General features: G+C 39.0%; 1 protein-coding gene across 1 annotated transcript; it reads left to right on the forward strand.

The window, feature by feature from the left end:
* Positions 1-4,020: 4,020 nt before the first annotated feature.
* LOC134825832 (uncharacterized) lies at positions 4,021-10,992 on the forward strand (the record flags this gene model as incomplete). Its single annotated transcript, XM_063838028.1, has 8 exons — positions 4,021-4,125; positions 6,158-6,257; positions 6,852-6,943; positions 9,230-9,266; positions 9,479-9,868; positions 9,991-10,075; positions 10,246-10,457; positions 10,561-10,992. Coding segments are annotated over 8 exons (1,260 nt in total), but the record flags the coding sequence as incomplete, so codon positions are not given.
* Positions 10,993-11,464: the final 472 nt, after the last annotated feature.

An 11,464-nucleotide genomic window follows, 5' to 3' on the forward strand; every position in this document is an offset into this window, starting at 1 on the left:
AAAATATAGGACAAAGTAAACTTAGAAAACGAAAAATAACGTTCACCAAAATGACTAGTTGTGGGAAAAAAAGGAAAAAAAAGGCAAATTACAAATAAAAGAGAGAGGACTAGAGAAAGTGTACCGATGAGACGAAGAAGAGAACTAGAAGAAAGGAAAGTGAGGGTTGAGTAGGAGGTGTGAAGAGTTACTCCAATTTACTGGTGGTTTGGTTTTGTCAGTAACAGGGCCCCTAAGTAGCTAGATACCCTCCCAGAATTACAATCACACTCGCCTCCCTCCCTAACAGGGCTTAGTGTCATTGATACGTCGTGTAGCTGACAAGTCTCCTCAATTAGCGTGGTTACCGACTAGTACCTTCCTTAGTTACCTCGCTCTCTCCTCCCCTCACCTTAACTCACCTCAATAACTATCCGCTGTATTGTTAAATTACTGTCTTTATTGTCCTACTAACTTTTAGAAAACTGCATTAAACAGCTTTATGAAAGACGTTAATCGAATGACAATTTATCGCTTAACTTTAAGATAATTGCAATTGTTGGATCAGTGTGTGATCCGGGGGTTGTTTGTTTGTTTGTTTGTTTATAGAACCCGTCCCCAATCTCGTATCGGGAAATGACTAAACTCAGGTCTGAGTGTGAATACGGGTGGTACCTGCAAGAGTGTTCATTAAGCATTTAGAGTTCTGTGAAACTGCAGTTACAATTGTGCTAGAGTATTTTTAGTATATACGATAGGTATCAGATATATATCCTTACATGCTTCCAAAATTTGTAAAGCCGTAGTACATACATATCACATTACACCGGAGCCTACATAGTGCAATCTCCTCCAGTCGATCTGCGCCGTGTATGTTTATATAAACGCGCGGCCCAGATTGGAGGAAACCACACTCTGCAAGTTCGATCCAGTAGAATGCTACATGTACGTACTACGGCTTCATCTCCAACTTTCTGCACAATGTACTGGAATGTTTTGAAGGAAGAAAAAAAAAAAAAAAAAAAAAAAAAAAAAAAAAAAAAAACAAACTAAAATCAGCTTCTTTTTCTTTAAAAAAAAAATAATAAAGTATGTAACGTCGATACCAAACCGATCATTTAGCGATGATAACTGAGTAGTGGATTCCTGGGTTGCAGAGTCATTCAGATGTTTCAGTCTTCGAATGTGGTTCTTGTTCAGTTTTGTCCATGTTTCCTCGTGTTATGTTCAAAGTTTTAGGTGTCATGTTGTCCTTGACCAGAAGAGTCTAATGAAGTAACTCTTCCTTAAATGCTGATATGCGTCGTCTCCATCCCAGAAAATATGAAGATGACCCAGTGAAAAAGTGCAGAAATCGGCCGAAAATAACAAATACTAGAAACAGTTAAAAAGTGACAGAATTCAAACACAAGGAAAATTTATGACATAGATAATAATACAAAATATCTTCAAACGGAGTTTTTCTTAGAGGGTGAGATGTTCTTTAATAAGTCCTCATGATTAAATGAGAAGTTACCTAGAGGTACTAAATTAACCGGACTGCTAGCAAGGAGTCGAGAGTGGGAATAATATAAATGCGGAATTAATTCTAAGATAACAAAAAATCTTGTACAGAAAGCTAAAGTTCGAACAAAAAGTCTAGGAAAAACCTGTGAACCAAATAAGCAGAATGGCAGCCGTGCATGAAGTGATAAAATATAAAACGTTCTAAAATGCCTGCGGAGGCATCTTATCTACTCCTTCGTAATATGCACGTGTTAGTAAGTGTAGTAAAAATAGAAAAAGAATAAATCTATAAAATGAACGAAGCGGTGAAAATCTTAGAGGGTGAGATGTTCTTTAATAAGTCCTCATGATTAAATGAGAAGTTACCTAGAGGTACTAAATTAACCGGACTGCTAGCAAGGAGTCGAGAGTGGGAATAATATAAATGCGGAATTAATTCTAAGATAACAAAAAATCTTGTACAGAAAGCTAAAGTTCGAACAAAAAGTCTAGGAAAAACCTGTGAACCAAATAAGCAGAATGGCAGCCGTGCATGAAGTGATAAAATATAAAACGTTCTAAAATGCCTGCGGAGGCATCTTATCTACTCCTTCGTAATATGCACGTGTTAGTAAGTGTAGTAAAAATAGAAAAAGAATAAATCTATAAAATGAACGAAGCGGTGAAAATCTTAGAGGGTGAGATGTTCTTTAATAAGTCCTCGTGATTAAATGAGAAGTTACCTAGAGGTACTAAATTAACCGGACTGCTAGCAAGGAGTCGAGAGTGGGAATAATATAAATGCGGAATTAATTCTAAGATAACAAAAAATCTTGTACAGAAAGCTAAAGTTCGAACAAAAAGTCTAGGAAAAACCTGTGAACCAAATAAGCAGAATGGCAGCCGTGCATGAAGTGATAAAATATAAAACGTTCTAAAATGCCTGCGGAGGCATCTTATCTACTCCTTCGTAATATGCACGTGTTAGTAAGTGTAGTAAAAATAGAAAAAGAATAAATCTATAAAATGAACGAAGCGGTGAAAATCTTAGAGGGTGAGATGTTCTTTAATAAGTCCTCATGATTAAATGAGAAGTTACCTAGAGGTACTAAATTAACCGGACTGCTAGCAAGGAGTCGAGAGTGGGAATAATATAAATGCGGAATTAATTCTAAGATAACAAAAAATCTTGTACAGAAAGCTAAAGTTCGAACAAAAAGTCTAGGAAAAACCTGTGAACCAAATAAGCAGAATGGCAGCCGTGCATGAAGTGATAAAATATAAAACGTTCTAAAATGCCTGCGGAGGCATCTTATCTACTCCTTCGTAATATGCACGTGTTAGTAAGTGTAGTAAAAATAGAAAAAGAATAAATCTATAAAATGAACGAAGCGGTGAAAATCTTAGAGGGTGAGATGTTCTTTAATAAGTCCTCATGATTAAATGAGAAGTTACCTAGAGGTACTAAATTAACCGGACTGCTAGCAAGGAGTCGAGAGTGGGAATAATATAAATGCGGAATTAATTCTAAGATAACAAAAAATCTTGTACAGAAAGCTAAAGTTCGAACAAAAAGTCTAGGAAAAACCTGTGAACCAAATAAGCAGAATGGCAGCCGTGCATGAAGTGATAAAATATAAAACGTTCTAAAATGCCTGCGGAGGCATCTTATCTACTCCTTCGTAATATGCACGTGTTAGTAAGTGTAGTAAAAATAGAAAAAGAATAAATCTATAAAATGAACGAAGCGGTGAAAATCTTAGAGGGTGAGATGTTCTTTAATAAGTCCTCATGATTAAATGAGAAGTTACCTAGAGGTACTAAATTAACCGGACTGCTAGCAAGGAGTCGAGAGTGGGAATAATATAAATGCGGAATTAATTCTAAGATAACAAAAAATCTTGTACAGAAAGCTAAAGTTCGAACAAAAAGTCTAGGAAAAACCTGTGAACCAAATAAGCAGAATGGCAGCCGTGCATGAAGTGATAAAATATAAAACGTTCTAAAATGCCTGCGGAGGCATCTTATCTACTCCTTCGTAATATGCACGTGTTAGTAAGTGTAGTAAAAATAGAAAAAGAATAAATCTATAAAATGAACGAAGCGGTGAAAATCTTAGAGGGTGAGATGTTCTTTAATAAGTCCTCGTGATTAAATGAGAAGTTACCTAGAGGTACTAAATTAACCGGACTGCTAGCAAGGAGTCGAGAGTGGGAATAATATAAATGCGGAATTAATTCTAAGATAACAAAAAATCTTGAACAGAAAGCTAAAGTTCGAACAAAAAGTCTAGGAAAAACCTGTGAACCAAATAAGCAGAATCGATCCGGGGGTTAATCATAAGTAGAATATATTTATTTTCGTTTATAAACTTTTATAGATTAGTTTAATTCCGATAGTCAAAGAATTATTCTTTGACTGCTAAATTAGGGGAAGAATTATTGCAATTAAAAACTCCTTTGATCGAATTTGATTACTAGACACGAGGCCGTTACGGAACCAACATGTCACCATACATTTCATTACTGAGATATTAACATTTGTTTCCTGATACAGGTGCCAAGTGCTAGTACGATCAACCGAATCCTACGGAACAAAGTAACGGAGACTGTCCGACCTAAAACTGAAATACCTGATCTCAAGCTTAAAGCTGAGCCGGAGGTGAGATTGTTTACGGAGGTCCGACCTCTGGGCCATTTTCATTAATAATTCTAAGCATAACCTGAACTTACCAGGAATTGTATGGTCCGGGAATTAAGGGAGTTTCATGAATACAATTCTAATTGGGGCTGTGTGAGTTAACTATGTATTATGTAGGAATAGAACGTTAATTCTGTGTTATCGACAAACATATTAACATATCACAATGCTGGCAAGCATTACCGTCGCCCTTATATTCACAACACTATTTACCCCCTATACGATTATATCCCCTTTATTGTTTTCCAGGCATTAAGACTCATCGAAAGTAGTTCAGCAGGTACATTTAAGTTCAAAACATTCTAATTCAATGTTGAAGATGACAGGAATAAGAAATAGTTGTATGGAGGTTTTTAAGAAATTTGCGCAAAATACGCGCCAGCATGTTATACGAAATTAGGTAAAAAACCCAAAATCGCCATATTCAGGTGCCTTAAAAACCATGTTAAAATTGAGTTAGAGATCTGAAACTTTGCAGGGCGTCTAGACCTTGTCCAAATCGACTGTAAAAAAAATGTCATGTTTCAGGAGTATCGGGAAGTGGGTTTTCTGGAACCCCTGTTTTACAACAGATTGTCGTGAAGATATATATGTATGTATAGACGCTTTTTGCAGTCAATTGTAGCCTACATTTAAGTGTCCGTAGATTCAAAAGTATAAACGATACAGTCATTTCGAACCACAGGTTTTAAAGATAATTGTTTAAGCTTTAGTTTACATTGTATTGAAAAATAATTTAACGTCATCATCATCACTTGATGACGTCATCAAGTTAAGTGTTTTTAAAACTTGACTTTTGACAAAGTAACAACTTTTTAAATCGATTTTACACTATTAAGGAGTAATTTTATTCAAAATCTGAGGACATTTTTATCTTAGATAATTGTTCAAGCATTCCGAAAATCTACCGGAATAGTTTCCTACCTTGCTCCTTCATAAAGATATTTGCTATTGAAGTTAGTGCTTTTTTGAAGAATAATTTTATAAAAACACAAAAGTTGTGAATTAGTATTCTCTGGTGTTGGGCCATCCCTTGGGTTGTGGAGCTCAATTTTGCTTCTTAAAGGTGTAAATTGTGTTATAGGCTAGTTTTAAAGTTAAAAATCGAAAAGTTGCACACGTGGGGACACGCCCAAATTCATTTAAAATCGCTAAAATCGCTAAAAATTTTGATTTTCACGATTTTTATCAACTTTGGAGTCCCGCTGTGATCCAAGTTCTTTTTGAAATCTTCTGAAACTTTGCATGCTTATCAAACTATATATTAAATACCACTATGCAAAAATTTACGGTGATTCAATATTGTATGCGCACGCGACGTCCGCTCAAAGTTTGCACGTGCGAAAGGTGAGAAATTTGCTCATTCGTGATTTCGAATATATTCTGCTTTCCACGATATTTAAATGGCATTATATATGAATTTAATGCCAACTTGAATGAGTAAAAAGTGCCATATTCAGTCGGTTATCGACAGAAATACCTAACTAAACACAAGGAAACGTTTTCAAAGGCAGAATTTCGAAATCGTCGAAATTACCTCCTTGTTAATGAAGTTTCGACTAGCTGTGTAAATTATCCTGACATTATAATCAAAAAGAGATGATATTTGACCAAAACCCATAATCATGGGTAGAGTGTACCGCTGCCAGTGTCTCTCTTTTCCAAACAAAAGGAAATGATATTAATTTGAGGAACAGTCCGCTAATGCAAATTGATACCGAGAATGAAATCGGTCGCTCGCTTTTTCCATTCGATCACGGCTTACGAATTGTAATAAAGCTTATTGATTTGAAAAAGCGAGCGACCGATTTCATTCTCGGTATCAATTTGCATTAGCGGACTGTTCCTCAAATTAATATCATTTCCTTTTGTTTGGAAAAGAGAGACACTGGCAGCGGTACACTCTACCCATGATTATGGGTTTTGGTCAAATACCCTATACATTTTATATTCTTATTTAGCTGAATATAAACCTAACGGTTGGAACCCTCAGGAGTGTCCACAACAGTCCTTCACGATACCCCCAAACATAATGGGACAGGTTCCTACTAACTTCAACAGAGCCACTGATTTCAACCCTTTCTTAGCAACAGGTAAACATCACCCAACCCTTTCTTAGCAACAGGTAAACATCACCAAACCCTTTCTTAGCAACAGGTAAACATCACCCAACCCTTTCTTAGCAACAGGTAAACATCACCAAACCCTTTCTTAGCAACAGGTAAACATCACCCAACCCTTTCTTAGCAACAGGTAAACATCACCCCACCCTTTCTTAGCAACAGGTAAACATCACCCCACCCTTTCTTAGCAACAGGTAAACATCACCCAACCTTTTCTTAGCAACAGGTAAACATCACCAAACCCTAAAGTATGGGGCGTGTTTTTACAGTTCGGAAACATTACAACACAAATTTAAACCAAGATAATCTTACATATCCGGGTGGCTTAATTTCTACTTTGATAACGGGGTCTTACCTTTCAAAAGTATTTTATTAAATCCTGTTTCCCGGTACGCTAGCGTACCGGTAACTCCCAACCCACCGCTTCGGCGGGTAGTTGATACACCTTTCACAAGCAAGAGCCACTTTGGTCTACTTGCTGTGATGTGTCTCAGCTATACATGGGTTGGGGGTCCCCCCTTTTAAAAAAATTAGTTATGAGGTTATAAAGCAGTACCATTACAGAAGTGAGGAAGCGACCACGCAGACACAGGAGTGTCGGGGGCTGTGTTTACTCTTACAACAGATCAGAGTCAGATCCTTACAACCGTGTAAAGGTAAGTTATAATACTACTACTACTACTACTATGTCGGAACTAAGTCCGATCTACGCCAGATAACCCCCTCCATATATCCCTGTCCCGCATCAGGGTTCGCAGTTCCTCTTTAGATTTTGTCCCAACTTCCTTCAGTAACATAGACAAGTAGCTTTGTCTTGGTCGGCCTTGCTGTGCTCTACCGTGCGTAGGTTCCCATAAGACTAAATCACTGGCAAGTAGCTCAGGATGTCGGATGCAGTGTAATAATACTTATAAGCTTATAGTGGCAGCCTGGCAGATATAGCTGTCTTGCAGCCTGACGTTGATATAGCTGCCTGGCAGTCTAGGACTGATATAGCTGTTTTACATCCTTACCGATATAGCTGCCCGACCAGAAATCTTAGCATACATAGATTTAAAACCGTTTTGATGTTCGCTACCTTGGTGGTTTCAGCGTAAATAATATCGGTAATATAGGCATGGTATTGGGAATATATTTATGTAGCTCTAGATAGTGAGATGAGTTTTGGCCGGGCCCAGAATGGAGCCAGCGTGACGTCACGAGTCACGTTCCGGGTCACGTGGCCTTTAAGTAGCGGCTCTAAGGAACAGATAAGGTTTCAGGATCGGGACTTTGCTCGCTGATAATTGCCAGACATATGCACTTAACTAGAAGTCAAGGCTGCCCCGTGATGTAAAGATATGTAAAGGGTAGGTTACATACCAGAGGATAAGCCAGCTATATAAGTGGCTATATCTAGCTACTAGTTGTATCTAGCTACTTACTACATTTCACTTGGTTACTTAACTGCAGCTACCTGGGTAACTAATTACTGACAACGTTGCTCTGTTCTAATGTTCGGCTGCTGATTGGTGTTTATGAAGTATAATCAGTGCTAACATCAGCTGATTGGTGTTTATGAAGTATAATGAGTGCTAACATCAGCTGGAAGTAACAGGCTTCACGGATATAACACAGTAACTATCTCTAGATCAAATGAAGCGGAAGTTATCTTGAGCGTTTTGTCAAAACTGATTTATAAAGCAGTTTATATAAATATAAACTAAAATAAATAGAAATTCTAACATATAAGGAATTACTTTGAGAATGTTGAAGCATGAAATTAGATATCTACACTTACACAAATCAATAAATCACTCGATCAAACTTACAAAAAAGTTGGAAACTTAGTGACAAATTGAAACTGGTAAATTTGGCAATGCTCTTGAAGAAAAAAGTTTGAAGCAACAAAACACTGTAAGGGAAGCTGAGAAGTATTAGACCAATAAAGATGAACGTCACGTAACGAGTTGGTAGAACAACCTGTCAATCAAATTGACATTAAGAAAACCGAGGGTAACCCCTTCCCGTGAGTTTATGACTAACTGCTCGAATCAAAGATAATACCCGCCATGATTTGTTCACTAAAAAGATGAGAAAGAAAAGTTACTGTCGGTGGCAATGCTCAGCCCAAAGGATGCAATCACTGGAAGTAACATTTAGTCAGCGCAGTCAAGCAGAAAGGTAAAGTTCACTGATCCATTTCCAGGACTTTAGGCGGTGGACTCACAAGAAACCGCCTACTCGCCAGAGACAAATCGCCCGATATGAGAGGTATCGGTGCGGTTTGGAGAAGCTACACAACGGAAGAGGGAGAGTGAGCTAGGAAGTGAGGAGGAGGAGAGCTGACCCTGTTTCCATCAGACCGTGTCACGGCCCCAGATCCCCCTGCAGGCTGCTCAAGCGTATCACAGAATACACATGACCTGCAGTGCCTACCCAACCGTACCAAATACTTTATTAGGCGGCTCAGCGACCGTAACTGGGCCAATGACCACCACCTCCTCCTCCTCCGCTGGTCGGAGCATGCACCGAGACAGCAGGCTGCAGATCAGTGCCTCTAATTGACGAATGATGGGGTGTCACTAGATAGCGTTACTCCGCTGGCAATGACCTGGGGTACTGGACCATGTATCTGTTGAGGACGAGAAGAGCTCAATGACCTAGACCAGTGGACCATGCCTCATGAGGGGTTGATGACTCAAGTGAGGCGTGAAACAACGCTGGGGGTTGGTGTCTCGAGCTATTCTTAGAGGTCTGAGTGTGATTAGTTACTGCGCACTCAGCAATGGATCAAACGGATTGTTGGATATTCTTGGATATTGCCCAGAAACTTTCAGTTATCTGTTCGTGTTTGTTTGCATATTCAATTTACGCAAGTATAAGTTAAAATTTACAGTTCTTCTGAAGTTACACTACTTAATTAATTAATGAATTACACATAAATAATTTAAATTTTTCAGATGGATAGTAGTCCAACGGGATCATCATTTGGAAAGAGTAAGTGCCCATATTTTGCTAAGATTTTCTATTATCTTATAATTATATAAGTATCATATTTTGTTGTTGACATTTTCTCTACTGTTCACATCTTCAAACATGGGGGTCAACAATTGAGCTGAAAAATATTGAAAATGCAATCTTTTTCGCGTCTTTTCGGGAGATTAAAGCATAATACTACAAAAATAATGTGATAAATTGACTTCTTTCAGTGCACTCGCCGAGTTCAAGCTTGTCACCAGATCAGCTTCACCCTTCCTCCATATCTCCACAAAGCACGGCACCCACCTCTCCTCTCCTCCCCAACCTTATGACGTCCCCTAACACTATGATGACGTCACCAGCCTCAATGATGACGTCACCAGCCTCAATGATGACGTCACCAGCCTCGATGATGACGTCACCAGCGCCACATGTAACGTCACCTCAGTCCCTAATGACTTCAAGCAGCTCTCACGTGACCCCTGAAGCGCAGATGGTGTCCTCAGCTCACGTTATGAATCACTCCAGTCCAGCATTGAACCTTACATCTCCAGGAATAGAGCTCAACCCGATCAGCTGCTCCTTCCCTACCAGAGAAACTCCTGACTCTCTCCTCACTGGTAATGTGCCGCTTTTAACGTGCTTTTAAGAATGTGTTCTGATTTTTCTGTGAAACCTTGATAAATACAATTTAGAGTTACAAACCTATCTTGTAAAACTCTAGTTGGTATTTTCCCTACAGTGCTGACAAATAGTGGAAGACAACACCCTCACCTGAGTTCTATCCTGGGACAAAGCCCTTCCTCAATCCCTGCCACCTCTCAAAAGTTAGTTCACGCATAGCTTATAATTAGGGTCCGAATGAGTGTTTGTTACAGTCAGATCTCTTTTTAAAACTGCGTTTGAGCTTTATGAAAAAGCTCGAAACGCTGTTTTATCTTGACTTGATATTTGCCTCCTGTAAAAAATACAGATTCCCTAAATAATTTTTTTTCAGTGCGTCGTGTTGCTATGGTAACGCAGGTGTAACGGGATCAGGTGGGAGGAACATTCATTACAACGCAAGAGAACAGTGCTCCTCCTACTTCTACAACACCCACTCTGGGTCGTCCTCCATCCCATCTCACCCTAGTAACTCCCTCCCTCCTCCTTCACCCTCTCTCCCTCCTCCCGCCCCTCCCCCCAACCAACCTACCCCTCACTCAAGAGGTTTGTTTGAATTGTTATCGTCTGAATCATCTGCCATTTTCTTGGCTAAAAGGATAATTGAGTCCACTAGATAAACAGTTAATGTAACATGGTGTTTTTCCAGGAAGCAGCTCGTGGCTGGAGGACAAGTGGGCCTCCTCCAACCCTCCAGTAGTAGGATGGACCCCGACCACCCCCATCTGGGGCAACTCGCACCTCACTCCCGTGCCCCCAACTTACCAGCCCGCCTACTCGGGGGTTCCGCCCCCCTTTCAGCACGGCATCCAGCCCCTTATCTCCTCGCACAGACAATCTCAGAACCTCTCAAGCGATATCATCGACAATTCGAGAGTCGCGTTCTGAGGACCTTCCTCCAAACGAGAGTGCTGGACTGCAGGTCATACGTTTTAATTTATTTTTGAAAAGCAACAATTTGAGTGGGGATCAGCTCGAAATTTGTTGTTTCCTAAAAATGAAAGAGGATGATTGTCAAACATTTATCCGATACCATTTACTCATACTGATACAATGTGAGAGAAATGTTCAGTTCTTTTATCTGGAGTATTTTCATTTTCTGTAAATAAGATTAGGGAGATCAAATAATGTTTAACAATTGATCATAGAACATTTGAATTCAACTTAAATTTTAAGTGATGAAATTAGCGCCAGATCTTATTTTAAATCTGATATGTGTGCCTTAATTTATAATAAAACACTCATTGATACATTGATAAATCAGGATGATGCATGTTATCAATATAGTAGAGGCTCTTACGGGCATTGTCTGCTCGATACGCTAGGGACCCCGCCCCAGACACACCTTACTAGACGTATTTTTGACCGTAGAATCGATTAAAAGTGGTTTTAAGATGATTGGACTGACTTTTTGGGGGTAGAATCGCAAAAAAACCAATTTTTGGGCAAAAAATAGGCCAAAAAACCATGTTTTTTGATATTTTGAACAAGTTAATTTTGTTGGCATGTCGGCAAAACTTGCATGGAGATAGCTAAAACACAGCCGCACAAGA

Source organism: Bolinopsis microptera, unplaced genomic scaffold (genome assembly GCF_026151205.1).
Source record: "Bolinopsis microptera isolate Bmic1 unplaced genomic scaffold, MBARI_Bmic_1.0 sca141, whole genome shotgun sequence".
NCBI lineage: Eukaryota > Metazoa > Ctenophora > Tentaculata > Lobata > Bolinopsidae > Bolinopsis > Bolinopsis microptera.